Source organism: Globicephala melas, chromosome 9 (assembly GCF_963455315.2).
Source record: "Globicephala melas chromosome 9, mGloMel1.2, whole genome shotgun sequence".
NCBI lineage: Eukaryota > Metazoa > Chordata > Mammalia > Artiodactyla > Delphinidae > Globicephala > Globicephala melas.
The window spans coordinates 54223528-54246524 of NC_083322.1; the positions used below are offsets into that span (position 1 = coordinate 54223528).

The 22997-nt window shown below is 38.7% G+C and overlaps 1 protein-coding gene across 9 annotated transcripts in view; it reads left to right on the plus strand.

Annotated features, from left to right (window-relative positions):
* CDK14 (cyclin dependent kinase 14) overlaps positions 1-22997 on the plus strand; it is a 716216-nt gene that overhangs the window by 469016 nt on the left and 224203 nt on the right. For all 9 annotated transcript variants that reach the window (XM_070046334.1, XM_070046337.1, XM_070046335.1 and 6 more), the window contains one exon: positions 18870-18990. In XM_070046334.1, coding sequence (XP_069902435.1) covers positions 18870-18990 — 121 coding nt within the window. The remainder of the gene's footprint in view (positions 1-18869; positions 18991-22997) is intronic.

The window sequence follows — 22997 nt, forward strand, 5'->3', positions numbered from 1 at the left end:
GTAGACAAATGGACAAATGTTTTTCCATTAAAATGGTCACAAGCTTTATATTGAAATTCAGTAATATTGTATTCCAACACAAATAGGTCCTTTGCTACCTTATGCATCCATATACATAAAGCCTACTACTCAGATTTTTAATGAAAACTTTTGTGCAGATAACCTGGATGGTCTCCTATTATTAATGCTTTTTCTCTCTTTTTTTCCTTTGAGCTCACCGTAGTCATTAGATTCTCTTAATAGATAATAGATTTGTTCAGTCTTGTTAAATGGTCATTATTTTAATTTTGAATGTGTATCTCAAGCTAAATAATTCTTTAAACCCTTCAGTTCTGAAACTTTAGCTTGGGTGTCCTCAGGAAGAGAATAGTCTTCATCACAAAATAATTACCACTCCCTGATCTACTTTCTGGTACATGGATGAATACTCATGTTGAGTCTGGCATCTAAATTAAAGTATTTTTAATAATTCAAAGTGTAGGGCATTATAAATAATAGTTAAGAATAAGTTTTCATAATTCTACATTGTTTAGTAATTCATATCATAAACTGTAGAAACATTCCTATCAGAAATCACAAAATCAAATCGTTAGCTGATTTCCTTTTTATGATCTTCTAATACCTTTCAGTTTTAATATTTTATCCAACTATGACAATGAGGTGAATTTACTTCAAATGTTATCTTTTAGTGTCTTTGTTTGTTGCACGGTATTTTATGTAAAATGAAATTTACCAATTACTATTTGATGAGTTTGATAAAGGTATATAATGGTAAAACCACCCCCCCAATCAAGTTTTAGAGCACTTTCATCACCTCAGAAAGTCCCCTTGCTATAGCAGTCAAGTAAATATTATTTTTCTTACTATTATTTTTAAATTTTTTTCAGACCTTAGTCAGCCTGGAAGAGTGGGACCCCAAATAATAGAACACTGCTCGGAAAACAAAATTTCTGTCTTATGAGATATTCTAGACCAGGGCTCTCAAACTTTCTTTAAAATGACAGATAATAAATATTTTTGGCCATGAAGTCTCTGTCACACTACACAAATCTATTGTTTTAGTGAAAAAGCAGCTACAGACACTATTTCAACAGATGGGTGTGGCCAGATTTGGTCCATGAGATGTAATTTGCCAACCCATGCTCTAGACCTTTTGAAATTCAGTTTTTCTTACTAATATAACCAATGAGCTGGTAAAAAACATTTTCAAAGGAATAAATTAGTTAATAAAATAATTTGTAGCATTTTAATTTAGCACACTTGTCTTTTAGAAGTTATTATTTCTGAAAATGTCCAAGATATGTGTTATTCCAAAAACCTGCCAAGTGTAATTAGAATAAATTAATGTTGTCCAACTTTTTGTGTAGTAACAAATAATTAATGAAAAAAAGAGTAGTTAAAATTAGTATTAGTACCAAAAACTGAAACGTAAATTGTAGATTCTAAATCATGGCACTAACCTACAAAAGTTTTACAAATGTTGACATATGTCATGTTGTATTTTCTTGTAATATTGCTGCTCTAAATGGCATAGTTATTTGTTTGTTTTTTAATGACTAATCTACCTGTGTTTTGTGAGTGTTTCATACCCATTTGAAGAGTCTTACTAAATAAATCCTGAGGGTTTGAGAGCTTATCATGGAAGAAGAACACTTTGGGCTAATTGAGCATACCTACAGACCTGGGCTGTGATTAGAGCACTTCTATATGTTGGAGTTTTAACCTCTGAACATATGGCCTTTGTCATATGTATCTTTTCTTTCCTAAGAAATCCAACTTTATAATGTTATGTTGTCTTTACCAAACCATTTTTAAGTTAAAACCTAGTAATATTGTAAAAAAAAACGAGCCCAAATTTGCTAATTCACACATTGAGGAAGAATGGGCTTATCATAGGAACTAGGTAAAGTCAGTAATTTGTAATAGAAAATAGTCATTTGTGACTTCATGATAGAAACATTGCAAAAACTGGATGTTAACAGGAAAAAGTGTTTTGGGAAAAAAGTGTTACAAAAGATGGCTTACCTTTTTACTTAAAAGTGAGAAATGTGTAAAGTTGCCTTTTTTTTTTTTTTTTGTGGTATGCTGGCCTCTCACTGCTGTGGCCTCTCCCGTTGCGGAGCACAGGCTCCGGACGCGCAGGCTCAGTGGCCATGGCTCACGGGCCCAGCCGCTCCGCAGCATGTGGGATCTTCCCGGACCGGGGCACGAACCCGTGTCCCCTGCATCGGCAGGCGGACTCTCAACCACTGCGCCACCAGGGAAGCCCAAGTTGCCATTTTTTAAGACAAAAAAACAAGTTTATAGAAAATGATATAGTGTAAAGGATATGTTTTTCAAAAGTCTATGGGGCTTTTTTTTTGTTTTGAAGATTAATTCCCTTGAAATTTATTTTTAGAAATATATGCTGCATTTGTTCATAACATTTGATGTAGTCTCATCTTTAATGACATGTTAATACATTTAGAGTCATTTAGTGCCCATGAGGTATTGTCTCATACTTTTGGATTTGAAATACTTTTGGATTTCAATATACAGCCATTTCAAAGATGAATCAATCCATACATGTACTAAATTTTACTTAACCACCAGACATATATTTCAAGTATAGTTACCCCTCTGTGCTCCTTTAATGAACTGTTTAATGAAGGAATGAGTAGAATCAATAAAAGAATGGATAGCAAAATAGAGAGGAATTCATGATTCCGGAACTCACATTTGGTTTGAAGAAAGTTTCTAAATTTAAAATGCCTTCAGTTACATTGTAAGATTTCAAATAAAGCTTCACTGGTGAAGATAAATGCCTTGAAGAACAAGTTATTTGGACTGACAAGATGGGGATATTTAAAGTATATTTAACAGATTCTAAAAAGGACATGTGCTTCAGATGTTAGGTTTCTGTCTTTAATTCTTAAAGGATAAGACAGTTGTCTAGTATAGCACAAGATGAGTTTACATTTTATTGCTGACAGCTCTTTTAAAACCATGGCCGTCTTCTGGGAACACTCTTGGTCCTCTCAAATTCAGCATGTGTGATGTTTGCTGACAAGTGAGGATAAATAGATTGTCAGGCTGCTGATTCTGAGTTCGAACTTCTCAAAATATACCTGATAGTCTTACCTCCGTTAGTTCTTAGTTATTTAGAGCATCATGCCTTCATGTGGTTACATTGGATATAGAAATGAAGCCTTTATTGTATGAATTGTAAAAATTTAAAATAAAATCCTAACTGCTTGGGCAGTCTTGACACTTTCATCTGAGGGAACTCTGTTCTAAGTATTATACTTGGAAAAGCATGTTTCCCTTCAAGGAAGATTTTTTGTTTGTAACTTCAGAACTGCCTGATGATTCAGATTACTCATGCAAGCTTATCCTCTTAGTAGCTAAACTGGTTATTATGCAGACAAGCGAGGGCTTTAGAAGGCAACTTGGTTATAGTGGTGAGAATATTTAAATAATAGTTTATTTCAGCCTGCTCTACCCAGTCATTAACTCACTGCTGCCAGCCATCAGGTTCGCTGCACCAGGAAAGCCTGTTGTTTACAAACCATGACTATTTTAGGACCCACGCTATAAAGTATAAAGAATACATACGCTGAATTCTTACAGCGGAGGCGGAAAAGGGGGAGGGGGTGCTAAGACTGCACAGGACTGGGTTAGGGCTTATATGACCCCTTTTCTTTCTCTCTTTTAAAAACAAGTATTTTTGTTGAGTAGGTAACATGCGCACAACAGTAATAGATATTTCCAAGACTATAAAATGGGAGTAGAAAATTGTATCCTTCTTCTTCCTGTTTCCTTGTTTCTTTCCCCACAGACAGGTCACCTTGGCCTGTTTCTTATGTTTCTTTTCAGAGACATAATACGCATGTATAAGCATGTTTCTTTTTATGCAAATAGTATATACCATGCCCACTGTTCTTTATTTTGCCTTTTCCCTTAGCAGTATATTATAGTTGGTTCCATATTAGTACATACAGATTTAATGGCCTCATCGGCTGCATTTTGAAGCTGTACCATAATTTATTGAGCTATTTTCCTCCTGGAATTTGTGGTTATTTTTGGTCTTTTGCTATAAACAATGTCACAATAGGTATCCATGCACATAAGTCTTTCTGTGTATAAATACAGGTTAAAGGTGCCATTGATCACTTTCTGAAACTTCTGAAACACACCCAGTGACTTCCAAGTTCAGTCCAGCCAGCCAGCTTGGTGAACACATTACTCATCCTGTCTAGGCTGGGCCCTGTCTAGGCTGGCCCTGGGGACTTTCAAGAATCAGACGTGGTCCCTGCCTTAAATAAGGTAGTATCACTCTCCAGTGACTGATGCTTCAAGGTAAAGTGCTGGGTGACAGATCAGAAGTGCAGCAGAATCTTGTGGAAATCCACACAACAGGGTGGAATGACTTCTGATCTTGGGGATCAGGGAAGAATTTGAGGATGGGTTGGAATTAGAATTCCATGTGGGAAGTGGCACAGGAGGCATGGGGAGAGGGTTCAGGAAGCGTGGGTGCACCAGAGCACATGCTGGGTGTACTGCCCCCACACAGGGCCTCCTCATCATATGTGCCAGGCCCCCTCCTGCCTCAGAGTGCGGGCACTTGCTGTGCCTTCTGCCTGTAATACTTCACCAAGATTTTTTGATGGCTTGCTCCCTTTGCAGGGATGCCCACAGGTCATCAGAGCTCCTCACTGTGGGCCCTGCTTATTTGCCCATGCCCTCCAGGTCTTGTCCTGTCGTGTCAGAAACCAGTGCCTCATGTTCCTGCCCTCTGCTCTTCCTCTCAATGCCACCATGTAAAAGTGCCTCTTATGATGGCCTCTGGCACAGCTGGCTCCTCCCTGGTGACTGGCACTCCCACAGCCATTCTGGCCTCCTTTGCCATCTGCTCAAGGGCAAAACAGGCCCTTCCCTTAGACTGCTACAATGCAGCCACCATCAGGGTATCATTTCCAACAACAGTTATGAAAGTGGAGAATTTGGGGAAGGGCAAGGTAGTGGTACTACTCACTTCTGTTCAAAGTGGTTGGCTCAGAACCTAGAGACCCCTGCTTAGCATTGGAGAGAGGGTTCTCTCTGTTTATCTCTTGCTCGTCCCTCTCTCTGCCTAGGACTGGCTTTCCTCTCCCCGAAGTGAGTGTACCCCAGTGATGCTACCTGGAATTCAGGCCCTAAGGCTTCAGAAAGAGGAATTTCCCTCCTTGTGAGAATCTAAGTCTCCTGAGAGGTCTAATTTCAGATCTTGGGGTCCCCCTTGCATCCCCTAGCCACAGGACTGGGTGCTCTGACCTGCAGCCCAAATAAACAATCATAGCACTTAATATTTACACCAAAACACAACCAACAGTCCAGTATCAGTAATCTCGGTAGGATTTAGACTTAAATGTTATTAAGTTGGGCTTAATTGGTCCTGTGGTTTGTAGGGTGAAGAATAGCTCTCACCACCTACCCTTTCTTCAGTCCTTTGGGTTCCTGAAAACCTCTGATCAAGAACTGGGAGAGGCATTGGTACGTTGCCTTTGTGTTCCTTGAGGCAGCAAACGTCTCCCTCAAATATACTACAGAGCCGCAGAAACCTATTAGCTCTGCCAAAACAGGCACCCAGTTTATATTAAACCCTTTGGTCTGTTTGAAGCATCCAGATGCAAGTTAATTTCACAGCCTGCCCCAGAACAGTGGGTAGGGGCTTGCTTTACATTTATATAACAGAAATTGCTATTAAGTTGCTTTTCTTAGAATAAAGGAACAGTCAGCAGCTAAGGTAAATTCAGGTCTCTTCCTGTCAGTAAAACTAAACAGCTGGAAGCTTTGAAATGAGTGTATTTGTACTTCTGCTCATCAAGGTTTTTTATAAGAAACTCTCAGGTCTGGGCACACCTCTTTCTATGCTTAAGTTAACTCTTTGAGAGGCAGCTAAGGTGCCATGCAGAATAAGAGACACCTGCTATTGTTGTACTTGGAATCTAAGCTGGTTTCACACATATAAGCACGTCAGTTCATAGGCAGGGATTCCAGTAAGTAGATGCAAATTGATCTCCTGTCTGAATGTGCTTTAGACAGTCTTGTCTAAGTCCTATGTTTTACAAAAGACTGTTATATTGGGATGCAGAAGGGGTGGGACGTGATGGTAAGAAATGGGACAATCATAAGAAATGATCATTGCTCATAGGGAGCTTATAATGTAGATGGAGAGATAAACAGAGATAAACAGATGAATAAAACAGTTTTATGTACTTACTGCCAAATGAGTTGAATAGAGAATGAGATGTGATATAAAAATTTGGAGAGATTGATTAATTCTTGAGGTTTCATTCATCTAAATTTTTTTTTTAAGATTTATTTATTTATTTTTGGCTGTGTTGGGTCTTAGTGGCAGCACTAAGGGATCTTCGTTGAGGCACACGGGATCTTTTTGTTGTGGTGCACAGGCTCTTCCTTGTGGTGCGTGGGCTTCTCTCTAGTTGTGGTGTGCGGGTTTTCTCTTCTCTGGTTGTGGTGTGCAGGCTCCAGGGGGCATGGGCTCTGTGGTTTGCAGCACGCGGGCTCTAATTGAGACGCACAAGCTCAGTAGTTGTGGCACACAGGCTTAATTGCCCTGCGGCATGTGGGATCTTAATTCCCTGACCAGGGATTGAACCAGCGTTTCCTGCATTGTAAGGCGGATTCTTTACCACTGGACCACCAGGGAAATCCCCATCTAAATTTTAAATATCACATTAGATAAAGTTTGAGACATCATGGAGTTTGTTAGGAAAATAAGTTCATCACTTACATTAAGAACCAGTAGCTTGTATATTAATAGCCTTATGGTATGATATTATATTTTTATTTAACATATTTATGAACATCATAAAGAGATTAAAGCACTATATATATATATATATATAGTGCTTACTATAACTTATAGAGTTTACTTCTTACCAAAAAAACAAAAAGAATCAGGGGACTTCCCTTGGCGGTACAGTGGTTAAGACTCCACACTTCCACTGCAGGGGGCACGGGTTTGATCCTTGATTGGAGAACTATGATCCCGCATGCTGTGGCAAAAAAAAAAAAAAAAAAAAAAAAAAATCATGAGCTTTTAGGCAATGTAATCTTACTTGCATTATGTTTTTAAAATTTTTAAACCCAGGAACAGATTTTTCTGTTGAAATCTGACACAAAGTCCCAAGCTATAACACAGGTAAAAGTAGAGGTGCTCTGGATGAGGTTGGTTTGGTTATTCACCCTGTTGGCCAGGATGACAAACACGTACCACCTGCTATGGGAACACTGTCTCAGGGGCTCATGATAGGTGCTGTTCTCTTCTCTATGTCAGTCCAACAATAGACTCACTGTGGGCCGACGCCCTGCCAGGAGCTGGAGCTACCAAGGTGAATGATGCATGGTCCTCCTTCAGGGAAACTACGGTCTTATGTGGGGCGGGGGGTCTGGGGGGCTGATATGTAAATGAATGACTTGGGATGTCCATGCACGCTCAGGGCTGCTGTCATTCAGAGAACAGAGGAAGGCTCACTGCCTGGACCAGGAAGGGAGGGCAAGTCAGGGAAGCTTCTGGAGGACTTGGCCATAGTATAGGTATGAAGGACATGTAGGAATCCATCAGCTGAGTAAGGCATTCCAAGGAATGAGACCATGTTGTGCAAAGAAACTGACATGGAATCAGATAATTACAGGTAATTTGATAGGCAGGTAACAGTTGCCTATGTTCTGTTCTATAACAGCATAGAAAGGAAGGGGAAGAAAAAAGGCTGGGGTAATAATAGCAGGGGAAGTTATTTCTCAGAGTTTGGACTTTCAGAATAAAGCCCACAGGCTCCATTAAGCTCTATAGCAGAGGAGTGACCTGATCAGCTGGTGTTTTAGTTAATGATAATAGCCAATATGTACTGTGTTATTATAGGCCAAGTGCACTATTCATCACTTTCCATGCATTTCTCATTTAATCACACAAATGCCCTAGGAGTCAGGTGTGGTCATTGTATCAGGGATCCTAGAAGAAAACAAAGGGCAACTCAAGCAGGGTGATTGAGGAGAGTTGGATGAAGGGACTATTTATGAAACTGTGGGCAGGTTTAAAGATGTAAAACCCCTCCAGGCTAGCAGTAGTGGGGAGCCTTTACCATTCTGCTCTGCAGGATTATGAGAGAAATAGATTCTGGAACCCACTGATCAAGAGTGGTAGCCTTCCGGGACTTCCCTGGCAGTCCAATGGCTAAGACTCGGCGCTCCCACTGCAGGGGCGTAGGTTCCATCCTTGGTCAGGGAACTAAGATCCCACCCACTTGCTGCACAGTGTGGCCCAAAAAAAAAAAAAAAAGAAAGCAAGAGTGGTAGCCTTCCAAGGGAGTACTTAGCCACAGCCATTTTCCTGTCCAGCTGGGAAGGAGCCAAGGGTAAAAATGTACACCAACCTCACTTTTTTCCTTCCCTCTGATTTTTGGTCCTTGTGCCTCCCACTGGCCAAACTGCACTTGAGGCCAGGGGACCAACAACTCTGTAATTACAAGCTCATTAAGGTCAGCAGAGAACAGGAAGGAGGAAGAGTCAAGGCTGCATCAGGAGGGCTTCCCTGGTGGCTCAGTGGTTGAGAGTCCACCTGCCGATGCAGGGGACAAGGGTTCATGCCCCAGTCCGGGAAGATCCCACATGCTGTGGAGCGGCTGGACCTGTGAGCCATGGCTGCTGAGCCTGCGCGTCCGGAGCCTGTGCTCCACAACGGGAGAGGCTAGAACAATGAGAGGCCTGCGTACTGCAAAAAAAAAAAAAAAAAAAAGCATCAGGAGAGGCAAATAGAGAATATCCAGCAAAGTTACCACATGCGTTTCACACATGAAGCAACTAAAAGTCAGCTAGGTTAATCACTTGCCCCAAATCACACAGCTTGTAAGTGGTGGTCCCACATGAGCACACAGAGGAAGCTCTTACACACTACAGGGAACTGTCTCTTCCTCACTATGGAGAAGGAGTAGGAAGGGCAAACATGGCAGCTGGGAAACCAGTGAGGAGCTCTTTCTAAGATTCAAGACCCAGAAGAATAAGTATGAAGGCCTAAAATGACAGTGCAGTGAGCACAAAAAGAAGGGAATGGATTTGAAACAGTAGAGGCAGAATGGATACAACTGTGGACCTCAACTTCCTTATAAAAAATGATAATATAGAAGACAGACTGTCTTAGATTCTTTACAGCACAAAAGCTATATGACTCATCTCTGCAGTGATTGTGATATATATTTGTTTCATGGAATTAATGTATCTTTGAAAATATTCCCCAAATGCTCAGTATACCTCCTTTTGGAGATTTAAAGTTTATTTATATGTTAGTAATGCCCAACTCCAGTATCAGGACAACCAAGATTGTCACCAGATGTCATAAAACATGTTTTAAAATCATCCAAATAAAGTTTAAAAATCATCAAAATAATGTTCATGTCTTTTAGTAGACATTTTCTTCTCATTATGATGTCTGAAATCCTGTACTGAGTACAGTGTTGAGACCCCAAACTATAACATGACCTCTGTTCAAATAGTATGAAAAGAGAAAAGAAAAAAAGTAAAAGCATGGGAGACAATAATTCACAAAAATTGGGCAACAACCATAAAAATTTTAAAATATCATAATGACTTAGCATGACCTAAACCTTTTTTTCCCCTTGAATTGGCTCAATGATTCCCTCATTAATTTGAACTGATTTAGTTGGACATTTACCCTTACAAAAACATAAAAACCTCTTAGTTCAAGTTTGAGCATAGTTGCCTATTTTCATCTCATGGAATATTTAAAAAATTCACTTCAGTAAGGACACCTCAGAAGAGCATATCCTTCAGATTAGCTTTAACCACACCCAAGTTTGAGGTTTCTGGAAAAAAACAATGAGCCTTTGGGGTCCTGTAAGATAAAGAGCATCCCCCCCAAAAAAAACAATCGAATTCCTAGCAGTTACTCTCCAAGTTACTGCAGCCTTCTGGCTAACTACTCCGTTTCTGGGGCTACTGCTTTCTGCCAACTTCCACTTTAAAACAGACAAACAAAGCAGCTGATAAGAACTGTTCTTATTTAAGCAACCAAACTCTAATTTGAAGGTTCCTGAGCATTTCTCTTATCAAACTTCTCTTTTCCTTGAGGGCTTTTTGTCTGATTGTTCTATGAGGCCCTCTAGACAACGTCAGTCATTTTCTCTTGAGTTTACTTATTCTTTTGGAACCTCCTTTCAGTAAAACCAGCTGTGTTTTCTCCCCACTTCTCTTTCCTCTGTCCCCTGTCCTCACCCCATCCCTCTCCCTCTCTCACAAGACTGACCTGTCACCGCTCTGGGCTTTGGACCCAGTCAGTCTATGCCACTGCCCATCTGGAGCCCAGGAGCATGTTTGTTCCCAGATGCCCAGTCTTTCTGGGGAGGCGGTGACACTGGCTGCATTCACATCCGGGCATAGCCACTTATTACTGTCGACCAAGGGGTAAATTAGTTTCCTGTCTGTATAATTGGGATACTAATAATTATATTACCTTCTAGGTTATTGCAATGATTAAATGACATCACACCTTTAAAACCCTCAGAATACCCAACAGATTGTAACTGCTCAAGAATTTCTCATCAAGTTTGCCTCTATTATAATCACGAGCATATTATCCACAGATTCTCATATTTTTATATTACCTATGATAAGACTAGGTAAGGGTATTGTCCCCCCTCCTCTTTACAAAATTTTAGGTGGTTTAGGAAGGAAATGGGAATGATTTTCTCATAAAGTCTCCAAGAGGAACACTCACTCTGATTTATTATTTTTCTTCAAAGCTAAAAAAATTAATGAGCATAGGTTGTTATTTCGAATGTTATGTATGTATGATAATTTCATCTTATACATTGGCTTCTTTCATATTAAGCACAAAGCATACCTCTGGCAGAAAATTGTAATTATTCTTAGTTTATTTGACCTAATTATAGTTACAGTTCAATAAATAATCTCTCTTTAACATATACAAATGCATGCTCATAATATTTTTGGTATATAAATACATATTTATAAGCAAATGGCCTAAAAGTTCTGAGTATTATGTCTTGATTTAAAACTTAGATTCTTATGATGAATTTAGTATGTTTTACCTTTAATTTTTAAAAACTGGAAACAAATCATCATGGATATGGAAATTCATCAAAATTGCCAATTTAGTCAGGTTATGAAATTCATTTTCTATATTGTGTTGTCATCTAGCATTGGAATAATAACTATGAGTTTCATTAACTGAGAAGCAGAAACTAGAAAATTAAATGTAAACCAGTGAACTGTGAAAATGATGATATATTCATGTATACGCTCATGAAAATGATTTTGCATTTTTCTGCTAATGCAGATGTGATGTGATGGGATCAGTGAGGTGGAATTACTTACTTAAAAGGGCTTTTTAAGAAGTTGAGCATATATGACCTCATACATTTAATGAACAAGGTTCTTAGTAATATTTTCTTAGGATCACTGAGTTTTAGTACCCAGATGGACTTTAAAGTTTCCTTAGTCTGCCCATGGGTCAACAAACTTTTTCTTAAAGGCCAGATACTAAATTTTGTAGCTTTACATGTTGTACTTACTCAACTCTGCTGCTGAGCACAAGAGCAGCCATAGACAATATGTGAAAGAACAGACGTAGCTGTGTTCCAGCAAAATTTATTTACAAGGACAGGTAGCCAGCTCATAGGCCGCAGTTTGATGACTCTGATCTCAGCCCCCTTATTGTACACATAAGCAAGAGAGCTTAAGTGACTTAATCAAGGAGACACAACTAACTCCTTAGTGTCAGAACGACTGTCAGGCATTTCGTTTTTTTCTTATCACAAGTCTTCTGATATGCAGACTACTGCTCTGGTAGCAAAAGCATGTTTCTTATATGGTAGACAGCCAAAGAACTCTGACTAATTGGTCTTACCACCACTTCTATTAATTTCATGTAAAGCAGTATTTCCCAAAGGAATATATTGTTTTTATCTTCTGTGCAAAATAGAAAATAAAGTCTTTCTATATAAAAAATTTAATTCTTTGAAAATTTCCTTTCTTGTTTAGAATGTCTTTATTAAAATATTATGATCATTTCTGTTATTTCAAATGAAAGATATAAAAGAAGTGCCCTTGAGGATAGACAGAAGTTAGGCATAATTTATTAACTTAAAAAATTCAGGGCTTCCCTGGTGGCACAGTGGTTGAGAGTCCGCCTGCCGATGCAGGGGACACGGGTTCGTGCCCCAGTCTGGGAAGATCCCACATGCCGCGGAGCGGCTGGGCCCGTGAGCCATGGCCGCTGAGCCTGCGCGTCCGGAGGCTGTGCTCCGCAGCGGGAGAGGCCACAGCAGGGAGAGGCCCACGTACCGCAAAAAAAAAAAAAATATATATATATATATGTATATATATATATATACACATATATATACAATCAGAACAAAATAAAATGTTGCCTTAACATGTTTTAATGTCTTCTGGACTTAATTTCATTTTAATTAGAGTTTGTTTTCAGAGGTTACTCTTATTCAGTTGAAAGATTCTGACAAATGCCAGTCATAACATTTTAAAGGGATTTTTGTATTCTGTAAAGAGTAGCTTCTGTTAAAGTAGAAATCTGGACAGAAAAAAAAAAGATGTTTCATTTAAAGGAAAGAAAAGGAGATTATAACTTATCTCAAAACTTTTTTTCCACTTTAAGCAACACCATGTGATATTAAGTGTATAAAAAACAAAGACCTGTCCTTAAAATGCTCACATTTCCTGCTTTCTGTTATGGCAAATATGGGACAAGAGGTTTGGAGGATGCTTATAGGGGAAGATTGGGCATTCAAGTCTTTTATTATTCACACTGAAGAGTGTTCCAGTTAAACTTTAATTTTCAGTAAAATTAATCTCAGTAAATGTAGGTCATTTATTGTCTAGGATGTCTTTCGAAGTTGATAACTATTTGCCATGGACAGACCTGAGGCTAGTGCAATACTCTAGCAAGAGATGATGATGAGGACCTAAGGAGAAGGAAGAAAAGAGAGCAATTATAAAGTAAAATCCATTGAATTTTTAAATTTTTTAAGTGAAAGTGAAACTGTGCAACTGAGATTGGGACTTGAACCCACGCTCTTTCAACTGAGATCACACACCTGGTCTCAGGACTTAATGAAGTTCAGGTTCTTGATCTCTCATTGCAGAGAGAAGTCAGTGAGAGACAAAGTTGATAGGTAGGAAGTAGATTTATTTAGAGAGAAACACACCTCACAGACAGAGTATGGTCCATCTCAGAAGGGGAGAGCGGCTCAGGGTATGGGGTTGTCAGTTTTTATTGGGGTGGGTAATTTCATAGGCTAATGAGTGGGGGGAGTATTCCAACTATTTGGGGGAAGGGGTGGGAATTTCCAGGAACTGGGCCACTACCCACTCTTTGACTTTTAGAGTCAGCCTTGGAACTGTCATGGCACCTGTGGGTGTGTCATTTAGCTTGCTGATGTGTTAAAAATCAGCGTATACTGAGGCTCAAGGTCTAGTGGAAGTCCGCCATCTTGGACCTACTTGGTTCTAATCAGTTTATGTCGTGTCCTCTGGCTATGTCATTCTTTTAAAGGTTGTGCCCTGTCCCCTTCCCTCCTGTTTCAAAAGTAGCCTATAACGAAACAAGACTTCCAGCTTTGGAGAATGGATGGATGGTGATGTTTAGTGGTGAGTTATAGAACACTGGAGGGGGTAGTAATGGTTGGAGAATTGGGGACAATAAAAATCTTAAAGATACATATGGAGGATCTAAGTTGACATTTTTTATTTAGAAATCTAAAGTTTTAGGGGAAGATTGATAGTAGAGATACATATTTGGGATCTTCAGCAGACAGATAGTAACTGAACACATGGGAGTAAATCAGATCCTCCAGGAAAACTTGTCAAGTGCAGAGACAAAAGGTTAAAGCCAAAACTCTGGACAACACCAGAAGAAAATGCTTTTTTGTTTTGTTTTGATTGATGGTTGTTTATTGATACACTGTAAGAGCAGCAATAATGAATTTTTAAAAATAGCTTTAGTACATCATCAGATACTTAATGTAAACCCTCTAGGAGGGAGAGGACACCATTAAAAATGTCTATTTAAAATAAATTCCAGGCCAGTTCTCAGGACTGCGGAATGGGAAAGAAATATAAAAGCCTTACTCCGTGGACTAGCTCACAGAATAGAGAAGTCTTCCCCTTTTCAGCCTGACAGCCTAATGGTAAACTGTTACCCAAGTATGTCATGTCTGTGTGGTATCAAGCTGTGAAGAAAGGAGCCCCTTTCCTAGAAATATTGATTTTGCGATTAAGAGCAAGACACTCTTTTTCTGATCATTCAGTTTGGGGAATGAGGTAAGGTGTGAGAGAGACGTGTGGGAGTTGCTCTAATATAAAATACAAAACCACTGACAAGCACAGAACAGTGGCACATCCTCTGGAAAGACTGAAGTGGTGAGAGATATTCCTTTATATTGTATTTTAGTTGGCTTTCGCAAGTCCATCTACCTTTTGCCATTATTCCACTTAATTCAAAAGAAACAAGTCAGTATTGCCAGTTCTTCCTCAATTCCTTAGTCAAAGCAAAGACATGGGAATTAGTATTCTTGGACACCAATGCTAGTTTTAGCAATTTTCTCCATAGAGTCAGAGGGATAACTCAAGTCTCCAACCGATGTTACTGCCTGCAAAAAGGATGCATTAGAATTTGAAAGAATAATTAGATGTGCATAGAATAGAAATCTAATGAACATGAGTGTACAGCTAAAATAACTTTTACTGTTTGGGGAACCTAAAACAGTTTACTAGTAAATTGCATTTGACCCTGGACTCACAGCATGTTCCCTGTATTAACGGTGCAATTGGCCATAGAGACTTGTGGTTGGGGTCCAGTGGTTAGTGGTTGTAACTTGTGGTTAGTGCCTGTAGGACATCCTCATCCCTATGTCTAGTGAGGAATTGGGTAGACCCAGATCTGAAGCCCACAGACAAGTATGAGCTGGAGATAAAATCTTAAGAGAAGTCACCTAGGGATGACAGTTAAAACATAGCATTAGCCACAGTTACCCACAGAGTGTATACATTTAGAAAGCACTGGTTTAAATATATAACTCTAGACAAGTCCAGCAGTTATGGGGCAGATAGAGGAAGATTCCAGAAGCAGACCAAGTCACTCCTATTATCTCTTCCATAACTGAGAAGTCAAGGGAGTAAATTTAAAAGAATGGGAGTGGTCAGCTGTATCCATTGCAGCTGAGAGAACTTTTAAGATAAAGACTGAAGAATCTCCATTGGTTGGCGCCAAAGGGCTGGGCTTCTGGAGGCAAATGTTGGAAGAACTGTCACATGATTTACTTTGTGTCCCTACCAGAGGGTAGAACCAGGCTCAGGGTGGCAGCAGAAGTTAGACCATCTTATAGAGATATGAAAAGGAATTCTTTCCTTGGGTAAGAGCTTACCTGTAAAGCTTCTTAACTCTTCTGGAAATCTAAGATTCTACTATGCTAGCTAGAATCAAGGTTGTCCAACTTTGAATAATTGGCAAGAGGGCTTGAATGATAGGATTTTTTACTCCACTCTTAAGGTCTTGCCTTAGTTAGAAGTGGTAACATCTTCAAGTTGGATACTCTGAATCGTTAGGCAAGCCATTTTAGGTGCCCTAAGGAACATGCACCCTTTCATATGTACACACTCAGCCAAAGCAGCAGTGTATAAATAAACTATAGTCATCTAGTTAGCATTTCACGTTGCTTTTTGACTCTTAATTCAAACTGAACATTAATATAAGAAGTTTTGATAATAACCCATGAACTTCATCCTTTTTAGAAGGTATTGTAGCTTTCTTCCTGTAGTGTAACCATAGCAACTGACAAGGAACAGAGAAAGAAAGCTTTCACACATGCTGTGCTAATTAATCCTATCCTACAGTTTTCCTTCAGCCGGAGGATGCAGTTTAATAAATTTTGCATAGTGAGCGTGTTTTGATGCATGAACTGTATAAATACATAGCAATATCTTTACTAAATATATTTATTTAAAAATGCAGTTGTATATTTCTACTTCAAGGTGTACTTTTTTTTTTCTTTTGAGTCATTGTTTTAATAATGTGCTCCCTCCCTGAAAAGTTTTGGCATTTATTTATCTTTTTAACTGAACAGAAATATTTTTAGGGTAAAAACCTTTTGTTTAACAATATACAGGACACTCTCTGCAAGATTATGTTTTAATTGACTATTAAAGTGAGATATGAGAGTTTTTCTCAAGTGATACAGAAGAATGTATCTTAAAAATATAATAACATGCTTTAATATGACACATTTACATGCAAACCACTTTAAGAAACTGTCTTAACACATTGAAGAGTTAGATATTGAAAACTCATTTTCATTGTTGATTTGGGAAGCTGTGTGACCCATGTGAATGGAGTTTGGGCAGTCCTTGACTGAAACGAGATGGAGAAAAATAATGTAGATGAAGAGCTTTTTCTGTTTATATTTTTCAGAAATATTTAATCAGTTTTACAAACTTATATTCAGAGTGGGCATAACTGACCTGAAGTCACATATCATTATTTAGATTTATACTATTTCTAGGTAATTTTGAGGTCTGGTTCTCCCTTTAAAACTGGGGGTATCTGGGCTTCCCTGGTGGCACAGTGGTTGAGAGTCCGCCTGCTGATGCAGGGGACATGGGTTCGTGCCCCGGTCTGGGAAGATGCCATGTGCCACGGAGCGGCTGGGCCCGTGAGCCATGGCCGCTGAGCCTGCGCGTCCGGAGCGTGTGCTCCGCAACGGCAGAGGCCACAGCAGTGAGAGGTCCGCGTACCGCAAAAAAAAAAAAAAAAAATACTGGGGGTATCACAATTTTCTGTAACCAGTCTGGTCTTCTGAGCTGTCAAAGAAAATCTCATATTCTTAAATTCTCCTATCCCTCTGGCCTAGCTTTCCGTCAACAGGGACTTGGCAAAACCAAGGGAATCCAGCCTGAATGTTTTTGGCATCCCATTTGCCTTGACAACAGCATATGGAACGAGTCAGAACCTACTTCAGGACTTGTGCTTATTAGCTCTTTAGTCTGTATAGAAACATGCTCATTTGAGGAACTAAACTTTTTGATGAGATTACTAAACTCTGGAAACACTTTACTACCCTGACTGTTTTATCTGTTGTTCAGTTTTGCCTGCTTTGAGGTAGGATAAAACCTTGCAGAGAAAAGGAGTAGAGGTTATTATGGAAATCTGTTATCAGAAATAGTTATTCTATTCATGTGCAGAAAAGTTAGGTACAGTACATGTGTAGGTATGTTTGTGTGTGTATAATCTGTATATTTTAATATGGAATACTTACAAACATTAGTCAATTTATAATACGCCATTGTGTTGTTATAAAAACTGCATGGTAGGAAAAATTGAGTTATTGTAACCATAGTTGAGCTAATTAGAAATTCATCTTCTCACCAGATGCTCTATTAATTTTAACATTTACATATAATACAGTAAAGGGAATACCAAGTGTTTAATAAACTGAGAAAAGTTATGTTCCTAAGTACTACATAAAAATTTAAATAATCAAAACATTATAATAAATATGTTATGGTAGATTCACTGTAAAAATGTTTATTCGCTTTGAGCATCACAGTGATAAATAATACTTTACACTTGTCATTAATGAACATACCCAGATAGAAAGCTATCACAGATTTTTTCTCTTAAAAAAATAATATCTATAGATTTTGTGTTTTTTAAAGGAATTATGTATTAATTGTAGAAAACTTGGAAAAAAACTCAGAAAAACTTATTAAATTAAAAAACCAGGGCTTCCCTGGTGGCGCGGTGGTTGAGAGTCCGCCTGCCGATGCAGGGGACACGGGTTTGTGCCCTGGTCCGGGAAGATCCCACATGCTGCGGAGCGGCTGGGCCTGTGAGCCATGGCCGCTGAGCCTGCGCGTCCGGAGCCTGTGCTCCACAACAGGAGAGGCCACAACAGTGAGAGGCCCGCGTACCGCAAAAAAAAACAAACAGATAATCTTGTATTCCAGAACTAACCACTAAGGTTATTCAAATATATTTTCCACTAGTCTTTTTTCAGTGCATAAATATTTATGGTTGTGAGGTCAAACTGCATGTAATTTATCACTTAACATTTTATTGTGACCACTTTCCCAATTTTTAAACATTCTTAGAAAACACTTTAATTTATTATATGGTATCTCATCATTTCCACATACCAGATTTATTTAACTGTTCCTTTATAATTATTTTTTATGTGGTTTTCAAGTGAACCTCCTGAATAAGCATTTCTTAGTGAGTGTTTGACAGAACCCTAAAACCAAAAGAAGTTTTGGAAAAACCCTTTGAGAAAAGAGTCATATTCTTATCTTTCAGATTCACCGTACACATTAGAAAAATTAAGGGCACTGAGAAGTCTCACAGTACGGAAACCTGTTTTACTTTTTAAACCATCTTTTCTCAAAGGTATTTGACCTTGGGACTTTTCCATATCACACTTATTTGTAACTCTCAGAACTAAAGTACCATGAGACATTCTTTGGAAAGTCCAGGAGATTTCCAAGCTTCTGCATAGTATCAAATAGTTTATGAATTGTTTGTTTACTCTCCTGGGATACTTTTTTTTAGATTCTTGGTGCTGTATTAGGAAATATAAATGATTTATTGGTTATTAGCATGTATTTGAAACAGGTAGACCACAACAATGCTTTCCCCAACCTTTCTAGTAACCTTGACATTGCATTCGTGATTCTGTATTATAATATCACCTTTGACCTTTTAAAACTGTGAACATTCAAATTTAAATTCCCTTGTTTTATTAATGCCTATTAAACTTCTTTATGTTTCATGTAACCCACAGGTCTTGCAAGAGCAAAATCCGTCCCTAGCCACACATACTCCAATGAAGTGGTTACCTTGTGGTACAGACCTCCAGATGTCCTCCTGGGCTCGACAGAATATTCCACCTGCCTTGACATGTGGTGAGAAATGGAAGCTTTACTCTAGCTAATTTATCTATAGTGCTTGGTCTGGGTCAAGCCTAGACAAACATCCTAACAGTCTGAATGAAGATTAATGGTGCTGGAGTGTTGGCCTGTGTGTGGCAATACCACTGGAGTTTTTGAAAACATAATTGGGAATGTTCCCTAATCAGGGACTCCCTTACAGATGGTGTCTGCTAATGGTTCTTGATGGACAGGGGCAGAGACATTTTTCTAGCTGTCAGTTTGGTGATTTTTCTCCCTAAGGGTCTTAGTTTGTAGATTTATTTTATAACAAGGAAGTGTATATCTCCAAACAGCAGCATAGGTTGGAAGTTGTAGGAGCATGTTTAAATTCACAACAGAAATCAGATAAGTGGTCTGAAAATTTTGCTGTGACTGTAAGGTACTAAATTTGGTACAATATACCCCTGAAAACTGTTGGTACCAATTATCCAAAATGAAATTAAATGATTACTTTTTAAAAATATCAGAGTAAGTTTAATTTCAATAGAGTCACAGTTTTACACAGTGGTTTAGCAAAACTTTAAATTCTATTATAGGAGGCCCAAAGAGTGGCAAGGTTTAATGTGTAATTATTATTAATGATAAACTATGATGAGTTTCCAGTCTAGTGTGATCTAAATCAAATAAGGGAATAACCTTCTTTTTAGCAATCAGAAAGGCTTAATAGTGAATGTTGAAAAGGTCATTTATTAATAGAAAAATCCCTTTTCTAGACTCACAATTGTGTTTAGAGTAAAACAGTTCACATAGCACATGGCTATTTGATAGCATGAATCATCTTCCATGAATGATGATGCCCTACATACAGAATTCAGCTACATGTTCACATAATGTTTATGACCTCAATAAAGCTTCAGCATGTGTCATTTATCTTCTTGCCCTGTACTTACTTCACTGCTCTATCCTAAATAATCTTGACTTTTAGTAAATTAGGCTGTGATGAGGCTTGGCTTCTTCCCTGATATTTTTAATCCAAACTTCCTTCCTCCCTTCCTCCCTTCCTCCCTTCCTCCCTTCCTCCCTTCCTCCCTTCCTCCCTCCCTTCCTCCTTCCCTCCCTCCCTCCCTCCCTCTCTCCCTCTCTCTCTCCCTCTCTCCCTCTCTCCCTCTCTTCCTTCCTTCCTTCCTTTCTTTTTGTCTGCATTGGGTCTTCGTTGCTGCATGCGGACTTTCTCTAGTTGCAGCGAGCAGGGGCTACTCTTGATTGTGGTGCGCAGGCTTCTCATTGCGGTGGCTTCTTTTGTTGCAGAGCACAGGCTCTAGGCATGTAGGCTTCAGTAGCTGTGGCACGTGGGCTCAGTAGTTGTGACTCACGGGCTCTAGAGCACAGGCTCAGTAGTTGTGGTGCATGGGCTTAGTTGCTCCGTGGTATGTGGGATCTTCTCAGACCAGGGCTTGAACCCATTCTGCCTGCATTGGCAGGCGGAATCTTAACCACTGTGCCACCAGGGAAGCCCTGATCCGAACATTTTATGGAGAGAAAATAATCAAGTTCCTTGTGATGTAGGGTACAGTGTAGATTTACTTAATTTAGATTCCAACAACCCCTTAGGAATGGGATTTGGGCATCTGTAAAGCCACTGAAAATATATGCAACATTTTGTGTACACGTGGATATATTTATTTTTCTGTGGTGTAGATCTGTATGAGTTATAGAGTGTTTTTCTCTACGTTTTGAGAATGGAAATTCTAGATTGTTTTTCAGTGAGGTCAGTTAAGGACTCTGCTAATAGAACATAGTTTGGAAATATTTGTGGCTTGGAGCCAGTTTTGTCTTAGTTGCTTGGCAGTGCAGTTAAGACTCTACCCTCAGAATGAGGAGAAGCTATTTTTTATACACTAGTGGCTAATTTTTCCCAAACCTTTGAAAGTGCTCTTTAAAGTACAGAGAACCGCATGGATTGGGACTTGCTAATATGTCTGTTTGTGATATATAATGTTTGACTTCCAGTCTGTGCCTCTCCACTCGCCCTGCCCCCAACCTTTCTGTGACATGTATGTGCCTCTTGGTGTCCATTCTCTTAAGGAAGAAGGCTTGGTTGCTTTCTGCCAATTTGCTTTAAGCAGAGACATAATGAAGCATAAGAAGAAGATGGTTATTTAAGTGGAAGGGAGGAAAACTGATATAAACTAATAGACCCCAAATGCCCTTTTGTCTGCATGCCAATATTATTCATTGCCAAAAGCAAATAGTAAATGTGTTATGTTGGAGCAGTTTCCCATGCTTATTGGCTCTACATTTCTAAGCCCTAAAATCTGAGTTATGTCTGTGCTATGCCTGTCACTCTGAATCTGATTTCATTCCAAGCCATTTTCTAAAAGCCATTTTGTTATTTTCCTATGAGTCAGGTAAAACGTATGTATTTTTCCAGTTAGAGAAAAGTTCACAGGGCAATGATTTTTGCATAATTAGTGACCTTGATGCTGGGTATTCAAAGATCTAGAAATGGGACTATAATTTAGTCATGGCTCAGCTGCACCAAAGAGAAGTACAAATATTAACCCATAGACAGTAGCAGGGGGGCAGGTGGCAGTGGTTTCAGGCTATTTTTACAGTTCATTTACCATCCTGGGGCAGTGGGGTAGTAACTAAAAACTAACGATCCCTACACAGTGTTACAATTTCCAGTTTTCTGTTTAAATAGCTTCGGGCAATAAACATATTAATGAAGACACTTATTCATTAACATTGGCAGCAAGTGATGGAAGTCAGAGCTCTCCCTGTTATGATTTACTGCTCTAGGTCTCCAGCATGGTGGTGATGTATGAATATAGTGTGTGATTTGAGAACTCATCAAGAAAGATAGCTTTATGATACCTTTGTCTGCCTCTGTGAAGGAGGGTTTAAGCAGAGGAATCAAATTGGACTTGGTGTCATATATAGCTTCCCTTAATTCTTGGATTTTATAACTCTTTGAAAGTCAAGGCATAGGACATCATCTTTAAGCTTCTAAACCAAAAAGGCTTACCAAGTACTGAAAACCACATTAAGAGAAGTGCAAATGTGAAAAGGAGCTTATCTGTGTAGTTCCTCCCTTGTCAAGGAGTTCTGCTCTAGCTGTCGAGGTCATTGCTCTTAATAAGCCTTATATTCCTTTATAGAAGCTCATAAATATGTTTAGAATGGCATTTGTTTTCTAAAGCAGAAGGTCACTTGGGATTATTTTAAGGGATTAATTTTTAGCATAGTGACTAAATTAATCTGTAGCTAATAAATATCTCATCATCATGGTGCTTTGGGGGGGGGCACAATATATAGTGATACCACCTTGTGTCAGTTCCAGTGCTCCCCAACATGGTGTGTAAAGAATGATAGCATGTCAGTCTCTCCCTTTCATCATCTTTTTCAAAGCTAATTAACATATTAACTATGCTTGTCAAAATGTGGGGCAAATCATTTATAAATAAACCTGTCAAATGTAATGAGATTGCATATTAAATCACCCTTTTCTGTATAGCATTTCTGATTTAGGATTAAAATTAATTTATTTAACATTGTAGCAGCTGGGTGGTTAGAAAAAAATTTCCATACCGATCTTGATATATAGAAAAACGTCTGCATCAAAATTGATTTTGCATATATCAGAAAAGAAATTGCCTATTTATTGAGTATTATAAGGCCATTTAGCATTCATTTTATTAAATAAGCCTAATCACCATACATACTGGCAATATAGAGTTCTGCCATCATCCTTAATGATCTCTCCTGAACCAAGGAAATTTATGTAATAAAATAAAGTTTCCTAAGGACTCAGGCTTGTTTACCAGTGTTTTAAGAGAAAGAACCATAAATTGTCTTAAGCAATAGTAATAATGGTAACAATAATAGATACTTTTACTGAACACAAACTGTATTCTAAGTCCTCTTATGCATTTTACTTACTTACCTACTGTTCTATGATACAGTGAAAGAAAACAAAACCCAGGGAGACTAAATAAGAGAGTAAGGGTCATAGTTAGTAAATAGAGCTGACATTCAAA